The sequence below is a fragment of the Watersipora subatra genome, chromosome 1 (assembly GCF_963576615.1).
Source record: "Watersipora subatra chromosome 1, tzWatSuba1.1, whole genome shotgun sequence".
Lineage (NCBI taxonomy): Eukaryota > Metazoa > Bryozoa > Gymnolaemata > Cheilostomatida > Watersiporidae > Watersipora > Watersipora subatra.
The window spans coordinates 55838014-55865620 of NC_088708.1; the positions used below are offsets into that span (position 1 = coordinate 55838014).

The 27607-nt window shown below is 34.6% G+C and overlaps 2 protein-coding genes across 7 annotated transcripts in view; one reads left to right on the plus strand and one right to left on the minus strand.

The window, feature by feature from the left end:
- The first annotated feature begins 5975 nt into the window (after positions 1–5975).
- LOC137389255 (uncharacterized) lies at positions 5976–22849 on the plus strand. The gene is made up of 12 exons (XM_068075486.1): positions 5976–6110; positions 6951–7094; positions 7595–7707; positions 9477–9733; positions 9850–10008; positions 11343–11527; positions 14527–14704; positions 17434–17545; positions 18009–18180; positions 18550–18866; positions 21164–21360; positions 22567–22849. The coding sequence occupies exons 1-12, from the start codon at positions 6012–6014 to the stop codon at positions 22593–22595; spliced, it is 1962 nt and encodes a 653-aa protein (XP_067931587.1). The 5' UTR covers positions 5976–6011; the 3' UTR covers positions 22596–22849.
- A 3734-nt stretch (positions 22850–26583) lies between these two features.
- The window catches only part of LOC137405308 (F-actin-uncapping protein LRRC16A-like), a 62708-nt gene continuing 61684 nt past the window's right edge, over positions 26584–27607 (minus strand). For all 6 annotated transcript variants that reach the window (XM_068091564.1, XM_068091549.1, XM_068091559.1 and 3 more), the window contains one exon: positions 26584–27168. In XM_068091564.1, coding sequence (XP_067947665.1) covers positions 27130–27168 — 39 coding nt within the window. In that variant the 3' untranslated portion in view covers positions 26584–27129. The remainder of the gene's footprint in view (positions 27169–27607) is intronic.

The following is a 27607-nucleotide window of genomic DNA, read 5'->3' on the forward strand; positions in this document are numbered from 1 at the left end:
AAACACTAACCAATATCTGTCTCACCATATTAAACAAAGGCTCATTCGAAAGCCAAGACTCTGATGTATTGAAATACATGTATATGATAAAAAAAATTATGTAGTTTATGTGCTTTAAAGATGCAAACATCTTTCCAATTTAATTGGAAAATTGATGAATAAAGTTTGGAGTAGTTTAAGTAAGTTGTTGGAAGGCGTGTGACTTTCATCACCCAGTTCATTTGTCAGCTTTGAGCCTTTAATTTTCATAGAAATAGACAGATGATCACTGATAAAACCTCATATAGTTGCTGATGAGATGGAGTTGTTTGATGTGGAATTGATGAAAAAATGGTCTAAGCAACTGTTTCATTGTAGAACATAAACGAGTGGGAATATTTATTAAATTCTGGAAATTGTATGCTGCAATTGTAGTACAATAGTCATTGTTTAAATTATAGTCAAGAAAGTCAATGTTAAGGTCACCAGTAAGGATATGATGAGGGGAAGAGGAAGAGGAAGAGGAAGAGATCAAGCTTATAAAGTCACTAAGAAATCCATCAAGAGCAACTTCAGACTTACGATAGTTTACTGTCAGACATGGCATAGAGGAGCCCAAGGACATACCTCCAAAATTAAAAGAAATGACATCAGCACCAGACAATACTACAGGTAGCATCTCATCATACCAAATCTGCAAGCCATCCCTGACATAGGCCCCAGCATCCCCACCTCTGGATGCTCGCTGTCTTCCTACGAAGTTATAGCCATCAAGTCTGAAAAAAGGAAATTCATCATCATTCAACCAAGATTCCGTAATGCATACAATATCAAAAGAAACAGAAAAGGTAGACAAAAATATTCAAACTCAACAAACTTATTTTAATGCTCTGAACATTGATATGAATAATAGAAAAATAACAAACATCAGAATCTGCATTCAAATTAAATGAATCAATGCTGAAATTCTTGCAATCGAAAACTGATTGAGCCATTTTATCGTAGTATTCCAATTTCATCATTTGGCAATAAAATTTGGCAGCAGATTCAAGATCAACTAGCACCTTTACATTATTTACCAAATAGCATCGCTGTCATTAGTTTTACGCAAATAAATTTTCTGAGCAAAAGTTCAGATAAACTTAAAGTTGTGAGCATGTTTGAACTTGCGTGCTTTCCAGAAAAGCTCGCCTCGACTAGAGCTAAGTACTTCATTTATAAAAATTTTCTCTTGATCTTTAAAACCTAGCTTAGTAATATCCATAATATTTTAATGGTATAAAGTGAAAAAAGAGTTCCTTTTGTAACTCTGAACAAAAGTTACAATGCTTTTTTGTCTGTTTAATTCTATAAATACTATCAATATCTGAAAGAGAATTATCATCGTTCTTCACATGTTTTGATATTTTGGCAAAAGTGTCTAGCAGATCCTTTCCCTTGCATAAGGTATTCCATTTAGCTCAATGCATTTCGCTCTTTTTTGATGTTCTGTTGCCTCGATTTTAGAATCCAGGTCACTGTATATTGTTCCAATTTGTTAATGAAATCAGAAATTTTTTCTTCAAGCTGTCCAATTTTGTTTTGCAATTCAGAGCAGCTGGTATGCACAAAGTTGAGAGACTGTTCCTACTCCATTTGTTTAGCTTCAAGATTATCTAAGCTTGTGTTGACTCCAGCTATTTCATTTAGAATAGTGTTTAGCTTTTCATCTAAAGACTAAAGAGTAATTTCCTTGTAGTTGTATTACATCTTCCAGCACTACCAGCCATTGTTAAACAAATTCTTACAGAATTCAGGAAGGGTTCACGATGACCAATTTCAAGGGACCAATTTACTCTCGCTGCTGTGATTCTTTGCTTTCAAAGCTGTAAATCTTTATCAGTAGTCTTCAGTATTGAAGAAACTAGTCGCCGGATGAAAATTTATTCTAGCTTCTTCTACTGTATAATTATGTGAGATAATTCTCAGGAGCTATAAAAGCACAACCTGATCGCTTGACTGCTAACTGACTGGTGGGTGGCTGCAAGTTTTAGGAATTTTAATGAAACTGCATATTTTGGTTTATCTTTTACCGATTTTAGCTTTATCTTGTTTGTTCTGCTTTTGTGCTAGTGTACATTTAAATACTTGCTGTCTCCACAACAACTCAGATAGTGACAAAATTTAAAAATCTAGACATACGTGTATCATGTTTGTAGATCAGCTCAAATTATAAAAGTCTACATGTTTATTTTAATATTATTTAATCAAATGATAAATAAAAACTGATAAGTTATAAGCTTAACAACGTATGATGCAATTTTAGGAGAATATTATACAATAGTTCCTAACCATCACAAGTGACTACAATAAACCACAACTACTCAACTATATTCTGACTAAAAAAATCTTCAGTAATAATAAAAATTGTTATGTGAAAATATCGGATATAAAAAGTTTCAAGACTGCTAGTGTCCTCATATCTATTAATTATAGGAATGTCCCTCACAAGTGTGCTGGTGGTAAATTAAAGTACATGTAAAGTTATTTGTTTAGTAATCATTTCAGTATATCAACCGACTTGGGAATATTTCGAAATAGGAAGCATTTGATTATTATCCATTTTCTGTTTTATCCTTGTAAGTACCTCATAGTGTTATTTCTAGAAAAACTTGTTTAAGAAATAAATTCTTGGCTAAATTATGTAGTAGTTGTCATGCCTTGATTATCTTGTCCAAACCTCACGTATTATTCGGCATAACAGTATCAGCTGGAGTTGCTTACACCTGATTTTTTTATAGAATTTTATGAAGGTGCAATTATCGATTTGATAAACTTAAAAGTTAAACAGTAAGAAAACTTGTGATTTAATTACTAAACACTTGAAACAAATGACTATTAAAACCTCAGTTCAAACTAGCGTTCATAGACATCTAACAAGCTATATTTGAATATGAAGTTGTCTTCTATTATCCTTAGAGATGAAGATCGGACTATGTGTATGTCTCTTCACCAGAATAACTCTATCATGACAGACCTATACAGGTAAATGAGCAGGCATACTTCAAGGTGTGCTCAAATAGCTCTCCAGGAAGTTATGGTAAGTTACGGTCTTTTATTACAAACAATGTTAACTTTTTGTGTACAAAATAACATGCTCGTTCATCAACCTTCCTTTACTATGTCATCACCGTCTTGAACACTGATTGGGTCATTATGTTTGACAGATTCAAGCAAATAATGCATTCCGTTTTTTAAAAAAATAGTTCAACACCGGACCTGTTACTATTTGAGCAAACTTGGGATGATTTTTAGGAGTGACCTTGAAATTTATTAAGACATGACGGCACCATGAGCCCACGCCTACGTGGATCTGCTTACGCAGCTGGTGGAGATCATGATTGTTCACTGATAGGACCATGTTGGCATGCAACCAGAGCTACCGAGTCAAATTGTAAACCGTGTCAGTTCCACAATAAGAGGAGCATGAAGCCTGTGAATCTGTGCCAAGTGTTATTCAAATACTAAATGAAAGTGATTATAATAACCGCAAGTATCCAATTCTATTAGTGATATAACTAGTGATAATATTCAGATTTGTCTCCTTTCTGTTTGAATAGCTGACGCAATTTGTAGCTGTTGATGTATAATAGCTAGCAATGACAGATTAGTCACCAGAACTAGAAAGATGAGAGAATGTTGTGTTTGTGCACGTTAAAAGGTTTTGCAGCCTTTTAATCATCATGCAAACACTTTTTGGCATTTGCTCTAGGAAAGTAAACTAGAGGTATTTGATGTAAGACTACTGTGACAGTACGGTAACGAGGGAGCAACATCTGCTTCAACTGTAAACTGTAACTGCTTCAACTGTTTGCAGTCTTTTATTAGGAAGGTAAACTTGAGGTATTCCATGTGAGACTACTGTGACAGTATTGTAATGAGGGAGCAACATATGCTTCAGCTGTCAAGTATGAGTGATTTAGTTTAATCTAGTAGATCTGTATTCTTGTACCAATCTAAATCACATATTTGTATCTAGTACAACTGTGGGCTGGATGGATGGAGATATTAGAAACTCATTATCAATATCTGTTTTTGCTAATCTATTGGTTTTAGCTAACTCTAGTAAGACTATAGTTGACACAGTTAACTAGTCTATGTAGGTCGCCAACCTCAGATATTTGTTGGTGGTTTGCACCATAGAGAGGTGTGGTGTGCTAGTCAGGTTCCTCGCCAATGTGTGGTTCTAATGTCACCATAATCTAGTAAAATTCACCTAGTAATTTACTTATGATGCCCATTGAGGCTGCATAGACTCTGTTCTTCCTTCACCGTCCACTTTAAAACTTTGAGCCCCTGTCTCTATCTTTTCTACTAAGTTATAACCTATTTCTATATAAGCTGAATCCAGCAGCTAGAGAGCTGCTTTTTACTTGCAAGACATTTATACTAAAACAGTGAAAACATTTACTTAAACCTGGCAATAGAGTTAATCAGCAGGCACCCCGACTCTTTAATAATAATATTTACTTGAGTTGAATAACTATAGTTATTTAACTCTATAGCTAACAGTAGTTATAATATAGCAAACTGATTCTTAGAAGGTATTCACGGATGTATGTTTTGATTTTAATTTATTTTAATTGATAATAATAATTATTTGAGTTAAATCACTATTGTTAGCCATAGTTAATAACAGTTATCTATGGTTAATAATAGTTAACTATAATTAACTATAATGCATCTATATGTGCGTATTGCCTACTTTTTACATTCCAAGTAAGAAGTATATATTTCTTGATTGCGTAAGTACATTGACAGAATAACAACTTTCAAAGATTTGTTAGTATCGTATTTTGTGAAAATACACAAATAGGCATCATTTAGAGAGGATTATGACGTCATAAAAGGCTGTGACGTGAATTCGTGTTTATGTTCTTTACAAACTCAATGAAGCAAGTCAAATGCTTCCCTTCATATCTACCCACACGTATGAAAGGTTCGAAAGACTTTTCTTGGTGACGTGCATGCTACATGTATAAGATAACTATAGCTATAGTTAACTATAGTTATCTATAGTTATCTATAGTTAACTATAGCTAGACTATTATAGCAAACTGAGTCTTAGAAGGTATTCACTGAGGTATGTATTGATTTTAATTTATCATAATCATGACACCATCAAGACCAAAATAACCATGTTTAACAATTTCCAAGTATACAATTTATCAGTATAAAATACAAAAACAAAAAATAGTGACAAAGTAAAGAAGAATAAAATAAAACTTACCTATTAGTTTCCTCAACTCAGTTCACTAGATAAAAATCAAAACATGACTTTAAGCTAAGGCTGACCATAAACTTGGCAGCAATCCATTGTCTACTAAAACAAATGTTGTAGCTAGCGCAATTAAGAGTACGGGTGTGTGCAAACTACAGCTGTACTTTAGCTGTACTCTGTAGCTAGCTTATGCTAAACACACCACATTAGAAGTATATGTTTGTAATCTCAATGACTATAAATTCAAATTAGTATTGATGATATACATAAGACCCTCTGATGTTAAGTTGTCTAGGGTAAATATAACTATCAAGGTCAATAATGATGCCATGACGGCCTGCTGATAGACCTGTATGAACTACTACATAGCTTTCCTAATCTGGTCTTTAATAAATTATATTGTCACAAGTTAACAGGTGTCTATCTATTATTAGTTTTACTATGACTTTAATGCATATGTACGTGCACATTGCCTACTTTTCACGTTTCAAGTGAGAAATGATTATTTCTTGATTACGTAAATAAAATGGCAAAATAACAATTTTCTAAGATTTGTTAGTATAGGACTTTGTGAAAATACACAAATAGGCATCATTTAGAGAGGATTATGACGTCATAAAAGGCTGTGACGTGAATTCGTGTTTGATGCTCTTTACAAACTCAATGAAGCAAGTCAAATGCTTCCCTTCATATCTACCCACACCCTCGAAAGGTTTGAAAGACTTTTCTTCGTGACGTTCATGCTATAATGTACAAATAGCTGTGGCATCGTATGATGTTTAGAGTTTGCTGTCTGCCTCGCCACACGATGGACAGGGTGCAGAAGTATTTGCTGTTTGCTGTTGTCTGGATAGCTGTGAACGGAGTCATGGTAATTATATATCATAATTTAGTTTAATTTTTGGAATGGAAAAAATCATTTGGGCTCTAGTTTTGTTGTGCTACTATTTTGCAAATAATTTTTACTTTAGTTTTTAAACAGAATTTATTGAAAGTTTTTCATGTTGTTTTAGTAGAAATGTGAATTGGTTAAACAGTCTGTTTGTTGGTAGGGTGGCATGCAGATGTTATTAACTTTGTCAACCATATCATAAGTTACATCTCATACTGTTTTCAGGAAGTTATTTTATTTTCATGAGAATTTTCGTACAATAACATAAACACCAAATCATATCTGATGTAGTTAATTCTACAAGCTTGAACATGTTGACACATGGAGGATTGTTAAGTGTAAATATACAAGTACTGATGTCATTCATGTAATAACAATATAATACTTTACTATCAACTTAACTAAAGTTAAGTGTGGAGTTGGAGGTTTTCAGCATTAATAAGTTCCTATTAAACCAGGTATTCTTTACACAGTAATTAGCATGGCATGCAGAAGTTATTAACTTTGTCAACCATATCATAAGTTACATTTCATACTGTTTTCAAAAAGTTATTTTATTTTCATGAGAATTTTCATACAATAACATCAACATCAAATCATATCTGATGTAATTAATTTTATAACCTTGAACATGCTTACACATTAGGGATAGGTTGAGTGTAAATATACAAGTACTAATGTCATTCATATCATCGTAATATAAGACTACTATCGACTTAATTAAAGTTAGGTGTGGAGTTGAAGGTTTCCAACACTAATAAGTACCTATTAAACCAGGTATTCTGTTACACACGTGTTTTTGTATGTTTGTGGTTTCAGCAGGTCTATGGGTGTGATGGAAGTATAGCTATCCGTAACATCTATTTCACAAGCTATGATGGAAGGATAAAGCTCACAATTCCACAGGATATTGTCGGATGGGACGCTACATTTACATTCGCTCACAGCACCAAGCGTTTACGAGTGAGCTCACTCTATTTATTTATATCTAGAACTACAAGTATACCCAAATTGTGATATTTGTAGTTCCAGAATTCAGAGTTGCAGTTCTCCGTATTAACAAAACTATCGTAGGCATAGGTTAAAAGAATTAAAATGGCCGAAATGATGGTTGCTTTTCTGGTGACTAGCATATGGTCAGTTGTCAAGGCTGTGCTGGTAACTTGCACGTGCTGACTTGTAAGTGCTGTTCATGTAGGTATACAATGTCACTTGTTATGACTGTGCAAATGAATGTCTTGTAGGTAAGTTAACTAATATCAAACTTTAATAATGAATATTTAATCTCCTTTAAGAAGTAACATGTAGTTTAGCGTGACTTGTTTATGTCATGCAGTGATTAGATAATTGATTGTGTAGCTGTTCTTGGCTAGGTTGTAAGATTTACTCAGCACAAAGTAGGACTTAGTATTTAGTAACAGATCTGCATCGCCAGTTGAGTGTAATTTGTAAGTACTCTGCAGGCCAATGATGCTGTTGTAACAAAGCTCAGCAATAAGGTGTACAGTTTGACCAATAAGGACGGAGAAGGAGTAATGGCAGCAGGGGATAAATTTCGTCTGGATTTTACTGTCAAGTAAGCAGAGACTACTGTGTTTCATCCTATGCACATTGCATTCATCAAAAGATGTCAGTCTAAACCATGTAGGAATAGACAACTCAGATAAGCTTATTTCTGCTATTCGGACCATTCACCAACATCTAGATCAATTTAATAATTCATCTGTTTACTATTGTTATCACGGATCCATCATAATTGTATTGTTACCATAGTAACTTGTCAACAGTGCCAACAAATCTCCTTGGCTTTGTTAGCGCTGAACACCATTTGCCAGTACAATATTAAATATTATTAAATCTATGTTAATATATTTAGTAACATTTATTAAGTTTTAAGTTTATATAATAGTAACGTTTATAGTTAAGCCACTTTCCATTTTCCATCAAACATTCATACATGAGCATATATTATCTTTACTGATGATAATTTCAATTCATGAGAATTCAAGCAGTCTGTGAGATTGTTTTATAACCTAGTACAGGTTTGAGGTATTTCTGTGAGCCGATATCATGTAATCAAATCTTAAGCAAGCATTACACTTTCTAATGTTAGTATTACAAAGACTAAATACAGTTATAATGACTGCTAACTGTGTTAAAGCTGTCATCAACTCATTTTGACTAACATTTTGATTCTCTTTGGCTTTGTTAGCACTAAACACCATTTGCCAGTACAATATTCAATATTATTGACTTGATGTTGATAAATTTAATAATATTTATTAAGTTTTACAGTCTATATAATAGTAGTGATTATAGTTAAGCCACTTTTTATTTGCATCATTCATTCATACGTGAGCATATATTATCTTTACTGATGATAATTTCAATTCATGAGAATTCAAGCAGTCTGTGAGATTGTTTTATAACCTAGTACAGGTTTGAGGTAATTCTGTGAACTGATATCATATCATCTAATCAAACCTTACGCAAGCATTACACTTTTTAATATTACAGGTAGTAATACAAAGGCTGGAGACAGCTATGATAAACCATTGTTAACAGTGTTAAATCTGTCATCAACTCATTTTAAATGACTTACTCAGTTATGTTTCTAATGCTTGTACAGTTAGTTAGCAAAGCCTCGGAACCAAAGTTTTTCAATTCATTCAAATCCAAACAATTCCAGTCACCAATTAGTGCATTGTTTGCTCAAAAAAGTGCGCCTACCACAAGTGACAATCTTTGGCACCAATATTCACTCTCATATTTTCCAAAGGAGGCAAACTGTAAAAATCTTAAATGTAACTGTGAGTGGACAGAACTCGTATATACCCTCATATTAGCTTATATGTTTTATTTTGTTTATATATATAGTTCATAAAAACAATATACTTGCATATTGGTTTATATTATGCTTTCTGATTGGTCAGATAGAGTTTATCATTGAACAACCGCTTACCTCATCACTTAGCTTTTTAGCACTTTTTGTAAAGCTGGCTATCAACTGTTTGAACCGGTAATCAAGCATATTATCTGCCGCTTAGCATGGTTAAACTCATATAAGCTCAGTTAAGCTGGTACATTTTATGAGCAACATTTGAGTCAGAGTTGGCAACATTCATCGTATATGTGTTCCAAGGTCTTTATGTTTAAATACGGTCTATTGATTTATACTCGCAATTCTGATTTATTGACCAGCTTTACTGGTTTGAAGTGAACAGGAAATGGAAATGTTTTCATGAAGGTAAGTATGAGAACATGTTTTTATGCATGTTACTAATATGTAGTTGTTTTTTGCCCATCTGTTGTTATTACATAATCAGACAGTTATACCTATTTTAGATTTAACATTGGCAGCGTAAGTGTCGCTCCCCCGTGCTTCGAAATAACCTATGAATATGCGACTACCACCACTCCCACAACTACCACTACCACTCCTGCAACTACCACCACTCCTGCAACTACCACCACTCCTACAACTACCACCACTCCTACAACTACCACCACTCCTACAACTACCACCACTCCTACAACTACTACAACTACCACTACTACCACAACTACTACAACCACTCCAGCAACAACAACAGTTACTTATGGTTGGTATATAATGTAGATAGGCTTCCAATAAAATCTATATGTAATAGTTTTTTGAGCTCAGTATTTATAAAAATTCTTTTTCCCTTTTGTGCAAAGCAGTCATTATTTTCTGTAGACTCTAACTATGCTTTGGCCATCGAGTACTCCTTCCTTTTCTACGAGGCTCAACGGTCAGGCGTTCTTCCTGCTGATAACAGAATTGCCTGGAGAGGCGATTCATCAGAAAATGATGGCAGTGATGTTGGCCTTGACCTGAGTGGAGGCTGGCATGATGGTGAGTCAGTTTTTGCTTAAAAAGCCTAGTGTGCCAGTCACTCAAACTTTGTATTATGCATCATCAAATGCTTATAGGTTGTTAAGGGGGTACTTGCTTTAGGATGCTGCATTTCATCTGCTGCAGGTCATATGTCACATGCCACACAATAGCATTCAAGTCACTTGGACCAAATGTCATTTAATCTGTCATTCACTACTTGCGACCTGGGTCAAATTAGTTGTCATGTCATTTGATATGCATATAAGCCATTGTCATATGTCACCTAATACAATTCATATGTCACATGTCACCTGATGTAAGCCAGTCACTATGTACCGCCTGGTACAAGTGGCCTACAATGTGTCAACTGAAACAAGTCACTTGTCACATGTCACCTGTTGTAAGTCAGTCACTATTTACCGCTTGGTGCAAGTGGCATGCTATGTGTCAACTGATAAAAATCACTTGTCACATGTCTCATAATGCCAGCCACTCGCTGTTAACAAGCGTCATATGTCGCTAAATACCAGTTTTTTGATACATGTCGGTATGCAATTGGAAAATTGTCAAGAATTTATTTTCGTTGCTTTGAAATCTTTTTTTCATTTCAACACAAATTGCTACATAGCTTTCATAAGAACAATCCAAAAACACATTTCTTTGAAAGCAATTGTCCTTATGCAAAGGCGTTTCAAGGATGTCGCTTACAGTAGGCCTCCTATTTCACATTAAGCAAACCGTAGGTAACACACGCAGCTCTCGCAGTCTGCTCTTACTGATCTTCCAACACCCGAAAGATTTTTAGTCATGGAAAATGGTTCTTATTATAGTAAGGTTTATTCTACAATCCCATATGCTGATCAGATTGATGAAGTTGATAGACTGTCCATATCATAAATTGAGTATTACAAGCTTGAGTCTCATTTTTCAGAGAGACAGTTACAGGCATACCTAAGTACCTAATACCTAAGCACAATGTATATGCATAGGTATATACATGTATATATTTATGTATGTACATGTATGTATGTATGTATATATCGGTTTTTTTAGTTTTAACAATTGCCGAGAATAGCAAAGAAAAGCAGAAGTATTTGCATATTGTCAGAGGAGGTACATCTTCATAAAACACTGAAAAATATTAAATAAAGATACTTGAACTAAAATGAGAACCTTGAGACTGCAGATGTGTTTCATATAATTTAACAAATAAAAATATTATTCTAAGGAAGTCATGATTAGCCTCAGGACAACAAAACCATATCTCGTAATATGTTTAATGCATACGACTAACTACACAATTAAAATCCATATGTTGATTGTTAATGATCGTTTTGGAATGGTGATTTCAGCTGGTGACCACGTAAAGTTTGGGTTACCAATGTCTGCAGCAACGACCATGCTTTTACACGGCTTGATATTTTTTGGCGATGCCTACCAGATGATTGGACAGTACGATGAGGGACTTCGACAAATTAAATGGCCACTCGATTACTTCATGAAGTGCCATCAATTGACGGATAGATTTTACGCACAGGTAGAGTAACAAACAGCATACTGTATATCTATGTCTATGGCCGGCGCTAACTAGTGGACTTTGTGCTTGTCTTTAGACTGTCTGTGTGTAACTCAATTCTCTTGTAACTTTAGAAAGTTTTTTTCGATGGGCTTCACAAATAAGTATAAGTATTGATGATACACTTCACTTGAGAGAAATATTGAATACAGTTACTTGTTACTTGATTGCTATGAATGCTCTAAAGTTGAGGCTTCTAAATGGCTTCTGTTAGACAATTGATAAATCCAACACAAAGGTAAAGAAGCTTGCACCTGTAGTCTTCGTGTACATGTATATACTTGGACAATATAACGAGTCCAACTGTTCTCATTTACACAGTCACAATCTGCAACATGTAATGTGCTCTTTCCACTCTTCAATTGGTAAGAGCAGGGATGTAAACATAATTGAGGGGCAACCATTTATATCATTTTTGTAAGACTAGATTTGCAGCTAGGTGCAAGACTATTCGCCAAGGCTACGGATTTGCTTGACTGCTAGCTGCGTTTGATGTCATACGTTCTGCTTATTATCCGTGTCATACGCAGTCACTGAGACATTAAATTACCAACTACAGCTGAATGGATGCTATGCACCAGTTATGTGGTGCTAGATTATGTCTTTGAATTCTTTTCTGTAAATCACTTAATCTATGAGTCTCCAAAAACATTTGCACAGCTGATAGCCTCAGTGAGCATAGATGTGATATGCATAGTCGATAGCCTCAGTGAACACATGTGATATGCATAACCGATAGCCTCAGTGAACACAAATTTGATATTTTTGCTTTAGAAAAAAAGTTCAGTCTCTTTTAGCTAATAATGACTTATTTTCAGTTTTATTAACAGTAAGTTTGTAGGTTTCTTGGAAAGTAATAGCATATTCTCTCACGCCTTTTTACAGAAAAGTGCAATGTCAGTAGCAGATTGCTTGGTATTTTAAATTCAACTTCGATGCAGTCATCATGCCAAAACTGAAAACTGAATATCTTACTAAAACTGTATAAAAAATTAACTTCACGTGTACATGTAAATATGGCCAAATTGAGTGGTACAAAAAGTACCTCTACAATATAATTGTCTCAAAACCTGCTTTTATTTGGTTAAGTATCTTTGCTAATGTACAGGGTTTCTATGAATTTGTTAATAAAAGATGCTCAGTCCTCCTGTTTGAATGAATTGTTCTATAAAAACATTAAGATTGGCCATTGCTCCTTAGGTTGACAATCTACTAACTTTTTGTTATTAAATACAAACTTTTCTAAAGCTACTTTATAAATTTATATTCAATATTTAACTGCTAGAATTAATAATGTAAGTGTTTTACTTGATTGAGTTGTAGATTAGATGTTTGGACAGTTGTAAAAGGCTTTGGGCTGATTAAATTTAAAACTTATCAACTAATAGTTTGACTTCCTACAAAATCTTGAAAAATCTATTGTTTCAAACATTGTCAAGATATAATGACAACTCCAAGATTACAGCATGAATATAGTACTCCTAGCATTATGCTGATGGCAAAAAGGAAACGAGTGTATATCTATGAACTATATGTAGGTTTACACTTGTATGTTTGTATAGCTGGAATGTTTAAACATGAACAAAACCTCCAAATTATTATAAAATGTTTATTTTCTCAAAAGGTTATTAGTACAATATAAAAGCATCGATGCCTAAAACGCAGGCTTACCAAAGTAATATAAAAATTTAATACGTATTACGCAGGCTTTCATCGTTTATAATGGCAAGTATAAAAATAAATAAGCAACTTTTTTACTCTTCATGGTTAATGTTTTGTTGTTGAGGCCGGACATGGATTAAAATGCTATTTTGTAGATTTTTCTTTTCGGAAGTCTTCCTAAAACCTTGAAAGCAAGTGACTTGACAACTTAACTAATACAGTTTCACGCTTGTTTCTCTGATAATATACAGAATATTTCTTGAATCACATTTAACTTATATCTTACCTTGTGCTAAGTTTGCTCAAAATAGCTTACAAAACTATTAAAGTGTATTAAAGCTATTTCTTATATTGTTACATTAATTATTATGATTTTTTTCTGGTTTATACTGTAATAACAAACCAACTTCGTGCATATACATTGTATATATAAACATGCAAGGCTATTATATATATATGTGTATATACATATCATGTATATAATGTATATATATATCATGTATATGTATCATGTACATATCATGAGTATATCATGTGTATGCAATGTATATATCATGTATGTATATATATATCATGTAAAAAAATTGGTCTCTCACCTCGGTTAACCCGGTTGAGGTGGTAATTTCTGCTCTAACTCGGGTCACCTACTAGAGACCTAGTAGTTTGTGCACTCGCCTCAAGATCTTAGCTGTTCCCAATAGCGCACTTTTTTGCAACTCACTTGAGTTGATTGCTGTCGGTATCTGAGCAAGCCACATTTTATGCACTGGTGTTATTGCCCCCAGTGCCCCAATGACTACTGGAATTACAGTTGTTCTTACATCCCAGCACTTTTCAATCTCTTCTCTAAGAGGGAGATATTCCTCTACTTTTTCTCTGCTGGCTATATTGTGGTCATTGGGTACTGCTATTTTATCTATTATAGTAGCCCTCTTGATCTCCTTGTCCACCACCACTATATCTGGTTGGTTTGTTAGGTTTATATGCACATCTTGTGTATATAAAAATACTATTATATATAAATATATTTATTTTTGTCAACCGCCTATATAAAACGCCAGGTAGCACAGCTAGTCATTCATATATCATGTATATATCATGTGTATAATGTATATATCATGTATAATTATCATGTATATATCATGTGTATATATGTATATGTACCATGTATGTATATACATATTTTATATATAAATATATTATTATATATAAATATATTGGTTTTTGTCAACCATCTATATTATTTACTCTATAGCACGAATCAATTAATAAACATATTCATAAACACATTTGATCAGGTTGGGAGTGGCACCATTGATCATGCTCACTGGGGCAGACCTGAGGAGATGGATGAGCAGAACATTGCAAGGCCGAGTTATGTCCTGGGAGCTGGAGCCAGTACGAGTGGAGGGGCTGATGTTATGGGAGAGACTGCGGCAGCCCTTGCTGCTGGATCAATCTTATTTAAGACATCTGGTGAGCTTAGATACACTCACTTGTTATGTATTCTAATCACAGGCTAAGTAGATGGTTTATGTCTGTGTAAGGCAATGTTTTACTGATTCTGTGAAGCTCTCATGGATCTCAGGATATGGTTCAAGGTTGACTTGCAACAAAATTCCCATTACAGTTATTTTGTAGCAAAAAGTTAACCATGCCTTACTCTGCTGTGTCGTAGGTTCAAAATATGTGGAAATTTGATTACAAGCTCTTAAAAGCTTAAAAACGAACAGTTAAAGCTCATAAATTACATAATTTTTTTATTATATATTTTAATACATCAGAGTCTTGGCTTTCGAATGAGCCTATATTCAATACACAAAGAATAATAGTCCTATGAAAAACGGGGTGTCAAAAGTATGTCCTGCAAAAAAACACTTGGTTCAGGTACTCAAAATGTGGCGTCATAATTTTCAATTAGCCTTAGGTCGTCGATCCCTTTCGCTGCCATTGAGGCTGCGTTTGTCTGTGACAATCGGTGCTGTTAAACCCGGAGAGCGCTAATAATAAACTAAGATTCTAGATAATCAACAATGCCCGCGATCGTGCTAACGCCGACCAATACAAACACATGTTCTGGGTTAATTAATTATGCTTCAATAAATGTACTGTCGTTGATGAAGGTAATAAAATCACATCGATTAAATTATGATCTGCGGTTGCGTGGCCCTAGGACTAAATGTCAATCGGCTTTCGCGAGATCACGCAATGCTTGAAATTAATTAGTCTCAGTCGTCACCCTTAACATCGCATTAAAAATAAAGAGCTAGTGCATAATATCATCGGGAAAATATAGTATGGTTCTTGGAGTCTGAGGTACTTATCATAGAAATAATATGTACATGGAGAACTAATGACACTGATTCCTTTGTCATCTTCATTCGTTCTCTGGAGTTGTCCTACCTTCGCTTGCCACTAGCGTCATTATCATCACTTTCGTAGTTGATAAATAAGCGGTAAGAGCACACAACAACGAATATGAGAATTGTGACGTCACAATTTTCGAGACTATGCCAGTAAACTGTTTCGCGGTAGAGCTCTGGGGAAATCCTATAAACACCAACCAATGTCTGTCTCACCATGGCAAACAATAGCTCATTCGAAAGTCAAGACTCTGATGTATTGAAATATACAATAAAAAAATTATGTAATTTATGTGCTTTAATCGCAGCCATCTCAAAAACGCCGTAGGTTGGAATCCCTTTCAAAACGGCTCAAATGTGACGTAGTTGAACACAATGTGCTTCTGTTTACACTTTCATGCAGCCTCATTCATTGAAAAATTGTCAAAAACACATTTCCTGCGTTAAATAAAACCATGTCTATTGTCCTTACACGTTTATTTCATTATCATTGTAATGCTGTCACTTTAAACACTGCCATCTCAAAAACTAACCTAAAATACAGTTTAATTTTCTAACCTTAGCTCGAGGGGGTCCATATCATCCTCTGATAAACATGAAGAGCCTGTTGGTGACCTGTGATGATCGAAAATGCTGCAGAAATTGTTCGCGCCAATTGGCGAGATATATTGGTCACATGATCACATTATGACTAGATGACTAGACCAAGCTGAAACAAAACTGTGAAGTAGCGAGCATCTATATTTGATAAAGGCTTTTTGGAAGAACCCGAAGTGTTATATTGTGCCTTTTATTGGTCTTTCATTTCTTTTGATAAAATCACATGTCAAAACAATATCCACTTCGAGTTGGGTTCATCATCAAAATAAAGGGATTCCAACCTATGGCCATTTTTTAACTGTTCATTTTTGAGCTTTTAAAAACTTGTAATCACATTTCAACACATTTTGAAGCTACAACACAGCAGAGTAAGACATGGTGAACCTTTTGATACCAAATAACTGTAATGTGAATTTTGTTGCAAGTCATCCCTTAAGGTTTAAAGTTGTCAGTAAGTATTTCCATGTTTGTACTCTGAGAGACACACCTTCATGGTTTGGGAAGTACCTTTTAAAATGTTGTATCATGTGGCAACTTTGGTTCTTTTTTGCATACTTCCATTTATTTTGTGAATTTTTTAATGAATTCAACATTTTGAAATTATTAATTAAAAACTAAAGGGAGTAACACATTAGAAAGTAAATAAGGTTAGATAAAAGTTAAGTAAACACTGTGTTAATTACACATAATTTAAAAGAGACTAAATTTACCCGGAGCTAAAATCAGTCGGGGCTAAAATGGTCAAACACTAAAACTAAAGAGTAGTGTCAAAACATTTAGGATTATTGCTAGAAATGTTTCAGTGAAAGTACACACAACCAGTAAGATCAGTTGATAAGCATTTTAAAGGTTACATATTGGTTAGAATCATATGGCTAGTAAGTATCATATGAAAAATTATTCTGTGGACCAGATTTAGACCGCAGGACCAGAGTGTGTAGCTCAAGGCTACATCAGAATTGCATGCACTTGTACATCAGTATCTAATGTATATGAGAATTTAGGAGAATTGCAAAGAAATTGTCAGTAAAAGTACATGTATACACACAACCATTAAGATTGGTTAATAAGCATTTAAGAGGTTACATATTGCTTGGAATCAGATGCCTAGTAAACATCTTATGAAAAATTTTCTGTGGGTCAGATTTATACCGCAAAACCAAAGTGTGTAGCTCAAGGCTACATCAAAATACATGTACTTGTATATCAAAAGCTATGTACAACAATCATTTTCTGTTTCAGATCCAGATTACAGCAATCACTTGCTTAACAATGCCACTTCTCTCTACCAGCTCGCTAAGAGTAATGAAGATACATATAATACTGCTCTGCCAGAGGGTGCTGCATTTTATTCGTAGGTATTCAACTGTGCATTCTCTCTGAACATACATTATAATCACATCATTATTCTATCACGAGCAATGCTATTCAAAATGAAAAGAAGACAACTCACAGCTGTTAAAATTTTGAATGAGAACTATTTTATGTTTTAAGGCCATTGCTTCATATTTTGGAAAACATAATTTCATATCAACTGAATGCATCCATGGATATTAATAGCAATTATTACTAGGTATGGTGTACCTACATGCTGAGTATGTTATAGTTCTGCTATTATAATGGTATTTATTTGTTTTTATGTTTAACACTAATAACTTTAACATAATTTTACAAAATAGTGAAATTTTTAAAAAAGTGGTATATACAGGTTCAGCTTACACAATTTATTCACAGTGTAGATATTGGAATCGTGAACACAACTCTAGTCTCTGATACTTGAATACCATTATATTAGGAGTTTCTCTGATGATTACCAGATCGAGTTCGTGGGAAGATGAGATGGCGCATGCAGCAGCCTGGTTAGCCTTAGCTCATCAGGGAACTAGTGAGGAGACAACCTATCTCACAGCTGCTCAAACCTATCTCAAGGATGATTCTGAACAGTATATGTGGGCCCTTGACTGGGATGACAAACGAGGCCTGGTGAACGTAAGTTGAAAATATGGCAAACAATTTCATTTCAAATTGTTTGTTGATATAAGCTTTTTTTACAGAAAGTTTGCTGTCTACGACAGATTGCAAGATACAGTTTGTGGAGGCTGTCCATATCAGTTAGCAATGGACAATTGAGTTCTCTACAAATAATGCACAAGTTAGTTGAACGAATACTTTTTCGAATTAGGCACGTTTTGTGATGAAATGAGCACAGTATAATGAATTTAAAATATAAACACAGAATGAAATTGCAAAAGAACTTCCATCTTTTGTTTGATAAATGGTAAAGAGTAAATGTGATGAAACAAGTTACCAACCGCATATACAGATCTAAATATACTTACATCTATCCATTTATTCTAGTTCCTACTCTATCATCAACTGCAAGACAGCCGATTTAGTGATAATCTGGAGACATTTATTGGACGCTGGCTTCCTGGAAATGATGTACCATACACCCCTCTCGGTTTAGCTTTTCGTTTAGAGTGGGGAAGCAATCGGTATGCAGCGAACGCAGCATTCCTTTCGCTGCTGGCTGCTAGCGAAGGCATCAACGAACAGACGTACAGAGATTTTGCTAAGAGTCAGATTGATTATATGCTGGGACTCGTCGATGGTGGAAGGAGTTATGTTGTTGGTTTCGACAGCGCGTCCCCAAAGCGAGCACATCACAAAGCAGCGTAAGCACATATATAGGCACTTCTCTGTGCAGACTGTGCATTCCTTGTGCCTGAGACTATATAAATTATCATTTTGTGTGTCATACTGGTTTCCTTATTGACAAAGTGACCTGTCAAAGATAGATGGTAAAATTATTCCTCAGTCTAAAACACTATTTCGAACTGGAGCTGGAGTTATTGGGGCACTTCCCATCCCTCCTTACTGTCTGAATACACTAGACTAGTAAAAATAAGCTACTCTGGTACAATGAGCAGAATATTCATTTCTCTCTAACAAATTAAACTATTCTTGCTATTCAAAACTGTCAGCACTACTTTTATTAGTAATTGTATTTTAACTGAACTGTCTTCACAATCTTTTCATATTTACTTAAAGCCACTAGCTGTGGCATACAGTGTAGATGGCTTCACCATTCATAAAGTATAAACCACCTTAGATTATTACATATGTAACTAGATATCACATATTGGTGTGTTGTTCATACAACCAGCAATAACTTATAAATTGAGGCTGAAAAGCAGTCAAATACATATTAACTGGCTCAGCTAAAATATTGTACAAGTTTCTGAGAAGATGAGCACATGTTACCCAGATTAGTAGTAATATTGTTGCTAAGTTACTAAATAATAGCCCTGAATCACTTTAGTTTGCAGACTCTTAAATTGAAATGAATTATAGAGTACAAAAAATATTTTCAATTTCATTTTGAATACTAAACCTACATGTATGTCAAAGCCATAAAAATTTTAAATAGTTTTTAATCTAAAAATTTGATAAAAAGTAACATCAGATCAAATTTTTTAAGGTTTTATTTACCAGCAGATTGAAAAGGTTGAGAGAAGGTTGAGAAAAGGTTGAGAGGTTGAGGTCATAAAAACTAATTTGTAAAATTACTTTAAAAACATTTTCCTATTAATCGATATAAACATGTTTTATTTTCATGTTCTTTGCTTAGGAATGACCCCAATAACCTAAAAATGACCTTTATGACATGACATATGCTCAGAAGTTTGCTATAGAAATAATCATTCAATGAAAAGCTGTCAAACTTGTGTGTGTATATCTTTATATCTCCAGCTAAAAACAATCCTCAATAATAACTATTGATCTAGTGATCAGAGCTGTGACACATTTGATGGTAAGTTACTGGTTTGAACCATGTGCAACTTGTATTATGCATCTAGTTGGATATCAGTAATGTACAAGTTTAAAATATGTATATCTGTAATACTGAAGGTAGTGATATTCTATTACACAATAAGGTCTCTATGAATTAGTGAACAGTAAATATAAGAGTATTCTAGCCTTAGTGCTTGAACCTTTAATATAGCCTTAGCACTTGAACTATAGTTATTCTTTTTCTCCTCAGATAAAGGGTAAAATGCCCATGTCATGAATATACGGATTTATTTTCTAAAATGAGTCAAAATTTTGATTTTCTATCTCTGACTATGCTACTACAGCTCTATATTTGTTTTCAGTATAGTCAGCAAAAAAACTTCTTTTAATATTTATTGGCTAGTAAAAGAAGTCATGTTCACCTTAACCCTTACAATCCCTTATTTCGGCATTGCGGAGGGTGTGTCAGAAACCCTAACGCCCGGAATACTGGCATTCACGTGACTCTGTTTACAAAAGCTGTTTCTAAGTAACAATGTAAATAATTCAAATTAATTCTTGCATAGGATGTTGAACCTGAAATTTCACTTCTACTTGTAACAATTTTCAAATATCTTTACCTACTTCCTTCGTTTTAATAACAAATTGTATTAAAACGGTATCTTGAAAAAATCGATACAACTCGCTCGTTGGTAGGTCAAGGCTGATTGTGAAGCAAATTAAGAATTTTATGATACTAAGTAATTTTCCAGCTCATTTTGAGTCATGAAATGACGATGAACGTGTGCTCGATGGAAATGATACTAATGTAAATGCCTTTATAAGTTTTTAAAATTGTACATACCTTTATAGTTCTAGCCCGAATAATGGTGAAATACTGTTGTTTTCTGTTTGATGACAATTGCTGTGGATTGCCCGGCTTTTTTTACTAGTGTTTTCCCAAATATCATTGTATTATGAGCGCATTTGGATATATTTAATTAAATTTTAAAAACTTAGGATCGTTGGACAAATTGCCAAGGTTTGCTGACAGACATTGACAAGAACGGCCAGGGTTCAAAGGGTTAAATTTTTCCACTCATGGGTAAAACACAAAGGACCCACTAGTTATGACTCTCTCTTATGTGTAGCTAAAGGCGTGAATCTTTGGTGGTAATCATGATTACCGTTTACATAGGTCCTGTCCGCTGCCAGAAAACGACCCAACATGTGACTGGGAAGACTTCGCTGATGACGTTGACAATCCTAACACTCTTTATGGGGCATTAGTCGGGGGTCCAGATGCAGATGATTTGTATACAGATGAGAGAGATGACTATAGAAGCAATGAAGTTGCATGTGATTACAACGCCGGATTTACTGGGGCTCTCGCAGGTAAGAAATCTAGTTAATACACTGAAAGGAGTTGCACAGATATGAATCTCTGTGAATATTATTTAAACTTGTAACTCTACAGATCGGAGGAAATTTAATACTGATGTGAATCTAAACAGTGCTGTGGTGCCTGGGTACATTGTTGCTGTCACTTCATTGCTGTCACTTCATTGCTGTCACCTCATTGCTGTCACCTCATTGCTGTCACCTCATTGCAGTCACCTCATTGCTGTCACTTAATTGCTGTCACCTCATTGCTGTCACCTCATTGCTGTCACCTCATTGCTGTCACCTCATTGCTGTCACCTCATTGCTGTCACTTCATTGCTGTCACCTCATTGCTATCACTTCATTGCTGTCACCTGTTTTTTTTTTGTACAGCTGCCCATCTTTTTTACCTTTGCACTATCTTAGGCACCAATTCCTTGAAAATAAACTATGTAAGTTTATTCACAGATACAGCCTATAAAAATGTCATATGTAAAATAATGATATAAAATAGTTATGAGTGAATCTGATGGTTCAGAGCATTTGATTCTCTCTGTCAAGCTCTGTTCCAGAACATTTGCTTTTCCATGTTGATAATTTCACTTTGTTGTTTGGCCGCAGGGCCATAAAATGGACTACTGTTTACCTTTTGTGTTGTCAATGGAGGTATAATAGGGTCAATGTCTGAACACTTTGATGGTTGCGGTATAGACCCCTTCATTGTTATTAAAATTAATTTCTCTGTTAAATAATTTGTAATTGTTTCGTATGCTAGCGGTGCTGTACTACCCAGAACACGGGTCAAGGACAAACAGAAATTATTGTTCTCATAGCTATGTAGCCAACTATTTAATCAGCTAGCTAAACAACTATGCTATGGGTAATGCATTATTATTGCATGGTCTTTACGCTAATACTTTTGTGGAACTTGGTTTAAGTGTCTTATCATACCATTGAGAAAGTTCATTTCTTATTATAATGATGAGTATATTGTTACGAATCCTAATTTTCAGGTAAGGATGGCTAAGGTTTTTTTAACATTATGGTCAGGATTTTAACTCTAAGAGCTAGAGCAACAGCTGAATTTATTATAACCCCAAAAGCTATAGCTTACCTATATAACTATAATAGTTAGAATTTGTCTATATAACCCTAAGAGCTATAGTAATAACTCCAGTCATTATAACCCTAAGAGCTATAGCAATAGTTTGTTTGTAGGTTTGCTACACTTTGGAGAAAGCAGTTAGCCCTTCATGATGGAAATGACAGGCATTTTGGACTAATCTTCGGAAGTCATCTGAAGAGACGGAACATTCATTTAACTATATTATTCTAACTTTCTTGTAATTTTGTCATACATCTCTTTCCTCTGCATTTGTGATTTTTTCCAGAAAGTTTTGCTTAAAGAAAGTTTTTCACTGGACTACTGGTAATGTTTTTACCATAAATAGAAACACATCCCTTATATTCACAAAGTAAAACTTTAACTTCAGTAGTTTCTTAACCCATTAATATAGAAATATCTTACTGGCGGCACTGAACAACTTCAACTTGTATATTTGATGGCAGCATGATCTATGCCTATCTTCCTAAAGTCCATATAAACTCTGCTGAACCTGGTAGTCATGAGAATGACATTAGTGATAACTCTAGTCACTATTAAGTGTACATTGATGTATGTGGAAAGGTACATATGTCTGACATCCATACCAGCATAAGTGCGTGTAGCATGTCAGATGCGTTTCATTGTTAGCAACAACAGTGGTCATATTTAAAATAGAGTTGATCCAATTTTGGTATCGGAATTAGTGCCGATATAGGTGTTAATATGAATTAGTATCAGCCAATCTTTTTTTTTAACTCTGGGCCTCCCAGGGCTGATACACTAAAAGAAACACCCACCTGGATAGGCCCAGACTTGGATATTGTACCCCCAATCACCTGGTTGGTCAATTTGAATTTGGATATTGTACCCCCAATCACCTGGTTGGTCAATTTGAAATACACCCCCTAAACACTGGGAGTTTTCTAAAGGGCACCCAGGTTCTAAGCCCTGCTAAACATCCAATATGATTCATGCATTAATAAAGCAGAAAAAAACCTACAAACAACATTCCCAATTTTATGTAGATACGTTTTTATTTCGAATTTTTTGTTTGTTTAGTATTGCAAAAACGATCGTTTTTTTTCTTCTGCAAACGGCTTATTTTTTGTTGCTAACAGAGACTGATATATTGTAGTTTACTATTAGTAAAAAATTAAACAAAAACAGGCAATTAGCTAACCATAAATCAATTTATAAAAACCGTTCGTGTGGCGACATAATAGTTGCTCTGCCGACTAGCATCAGTATCGCAAAACGACAAAATGTCACAAAGCCTGCAAAAAGGGTTAATAAAACTGATTCCAAACATCAACCATCAGATCATCATTTTAATTTACAAAGGAAAACATAGTAAATATTAATGAAAGAAATAGCATATCATTCGTTCTGAGTATATGGCTAAAGAGTTGCTAAGATGATTCAGTGTTGACTGTCTCTTTTCCATTTGTTTCCCGTCAGCAAGCATGCAGATTCTAATGCGATTTGTATTAAAATGAAGACTGGAAATTCGGTGCAATTTTTTGGTATTACTTTGGCTGAATAAAACCTTAATGAGCATGGGCCCTTTTACTGGCTTGGCTGTGGAAACCACCCCTAAAGTAGCAAATTCACTGACAGTGCCTCATGGTCTGAAAACCCCCCCCCCTCCCTAAAACGTGATTTTGGGCCGAACCTAATGGGCCTTTTAGGGAGGAGTATCAGCCCTGGGCTGGGCCTGCCACAATATTTATTTCATGTCTATAGCCTGGTCAACATCAACTAAGCTAAGGAACCCTTTTTCTTTAGTCAGGACATGATCACAAAGTGTAGCATTTCCCAAATACAGCGATGGGATTTATTGCAGCTAATCACGAACAAGATAACAAAAAAAGTAAACAAGAATGCGGTGTAATATTTCTATTTACTAGCATTACGAAAGTATTTTGTGCAGACTGCGTAAAGTTACCTATCTCTCTCTTTATCCTGACGACGCGTAGCTTGTTTGTTGGGTTGTTCTCGTTTGGTTGTGAATCTAATTTGTTTCCCTTTTTTATTGTACTTATTCACACATTAACTTTTGAAGAGGCGTCTAAATAATTATGGTCTTACAGATCAGTTGATGAGCTAGTTCTTGTTAATAAAAACTATTGCAGGTCTTACTTTAAGTTTTAAAATAGCTGTTCTTTCACAGGTGCTGCTAACGTTGTTGTTTTCACTGACAACAACGGAAACAACAAAAATGCCAGCAGCACCGTGTGCTCTTAGGTCAGTTTAGACGTCAAATATTATTAGCTAAAAAATAGACTGTTTTGTTACTACATGCACGGTATATCAGCATGTAAATATATGTATATCTCTTTTTTCATAAATACAAACGAGTAAATTAATATTTTTATTTTATATAATAAAATGAACAATTATCTATGCAACACAAAAGATCTGAATCGGATTATTTTTCAATAAGAATCGGTATATCGGATTGGTATCTGAATTTTGAATCGGTATCTGAATTTTGAATCTGTACATCTCTAGTTTAATATCACTTTACACTTCACCTATTCAACATTTCACTTTACATGAATCTTGTTTATTCACTATATTTACTATTATAACTGCCTGCGCAGGTTAACTGGTGGCATCAATATTACTCTCTAAATGTAGGATTGCCTTTAATCCACACATGGTGATCCAAACAACATTTTTATTTAGTAATGCTATTTGAATCTAAAAGAACTGGGTTAATTTGAGTTTTGTAATTGCCTCAGCAGTTTTTGGTCATTTGAAAAAGCAAATCAGTAAGAACTGCCAACCAAGAGAACAAGCATGATATTTCCAAACAAAATTAAGGGGAGAAGAGATAACTTATTTTACTTTTCTAAGCATAGAAACTGTGTGGGTGGTCACCATTACATATTAAATATTCAGTTAGCAGCCATGACCTCATAACTAGATTAGTTAGTAGCCCTGGAATTAGTATAACATTAAAAATACCAGTACTACTACCACTGCTGATGTTGCTGCCTGCTATATTTATGATGTCTCCATTAGAACCAAAATCTACATTTAATTTTGCCCAAATTTGAGGATAACTTGCAATTTCCAAAAAAGACAGACAAGTGATGTCATGTCCCACTGAGCAATTTGGTGTGCAACGTTGGAACCCAATATAAGAAGTTATGAATCTGTGTTGCTTTCATTTTATAGGTAATTCCTGCCATTTTGCAGATGAATGGCTCAGTAGCAATAGAGCGTATCACAATATATTTAACTGCATTTTATCTTTATTCAGTTTGCTGGAATTCAAACTAAGGTTTTTCTTTTCGGGCTCGAATCTTGGTCAAAACACAAAGACCCAAAATCAAACAATTGAGACTGAAAACTTGTAATTAACCATCAAGGCTTGTGTTAGCAGGTAGTTAATCATACATTGAAATTTAAACTTCATAATGCAAAACTTTGAAAAAAAGTTAGTTTCAGTTTTTGTTGTTAAGTCTGTGTATAGTTGCTGTATACAGATCAATCATTTTGTAGTAACCATTTTTTATGAATGTATAAGGACTTTAGAGTGTAGAGGTGCTAAAAGGGACACTAGTGAGATAATCATTTAGCGAAAGTTACAAACGTAGCAAAACATTTGTACAGAGTGGGAAACCAATAAACCTAACCATGTCAAAATTGCAACAGGCAGCTGTTGCGTCAGCCAACTAACCAATTACCGATGTTCTTGAAAACAGATAAAATATTTTCTCAGTTTTTGTCACATCCATGTTTTCTCCACCGAGTCAAAAGTGCGAAACACGCGAGCATAAACATGCTTAATAATCAAATCCTGCAAAATCTTTTGTTTTATGATGAACCAAAGTTATCTTGAAATGTTTCTTTAAAACTCACCATGAAGTAGACAATGCATAATAACAACAGTATCCATCACAAGCTCCGAGTTATAATCACTATAAAAATGGTCAAGTTTGAGAAACGCCGGAGAAGCTGAAGTAGTGTTAACAGCTGTAGCCGTGTAAACATGCTGGCAGCTGTGTTAACAATTAGCACTTACAAGTTGACATTCATCGTTGGTACCAGATGAGAAGTTGTAGCAAAGAGAACAGAACATGATCCACAAAGATGGTATTAAAATCGCAATGCACGGCCCCTAACCGTTAGGTCACATATATTTACTGTACATAAAAATTTCAAATCTGTGAGTTTGTAATCAACCTAGCCGTGAAAAAAATTTAATACAAATAAGATATTGCAGATATAAATAATAGCATCCTAATAATAAGAATAAAAATATATATTTCTAAGAACCTTATTAGTAATCGTAAACAAGGAGGCTGCATAGCAGAGTAATGATCTACAGTACAAAAACAATAGTTTAAAGAAAGAGAAAATATTAAGGGCACAGACATGCTTGTCCAACTCGAGCAATTCACAAAATCTACGTTAGACACAAGAGTGAGCAGAGGCCATGCAATGTTACACCAAGAAACTCCTAAAAACGTCTTGCCAGTGAGCACAATGAGCATAACCAGGTGGAGGCATTGCTCAGGAATATAATCACAACTCCGCATGCACATGTAACTGAAAGAAGATAACACTGGCTTCTGACAGATACTCTAGTTGAGTTGCGTGTAGAACAAGCGGAGCTTCGAATGGTGTGCGACTAAGTTGAAGGTAGCTATAACTCTGGACGAGCTTCACACAAATAAATCATCATCGGAATTGGCTCCAGCGGACTGTAAATCGAGCAAAGACAAATGAGATCGGCTAATTTATTAAACAATTCTGGTCTTGCTGACAGAGGAAGTAAAGAATGAAAAACGTATGGCTCTATGTGAAAAACGAACAGACCATGAAAAACTGAACAAATTAAGAAACTGCACAGGAAAGCAGTTTGTTTACTTCAAACTATATCAACATGGACTACACCATATTAAATACTTGACTAGGTGAATACTATATCAACATGGACTACACCATATAAAACACTTGACTAGGTGAATACTATATCAACATGGACTACACCATATTAAACACTTGACTAGGTGAATACTATATCAACATGGACTACACCATATTAAACACTTGGCTAGGTGAATACTATATCAACATGGACTACACCATATTAAACACTTGACTAGGTGAATACTATATCAACATGGACTACACCATATT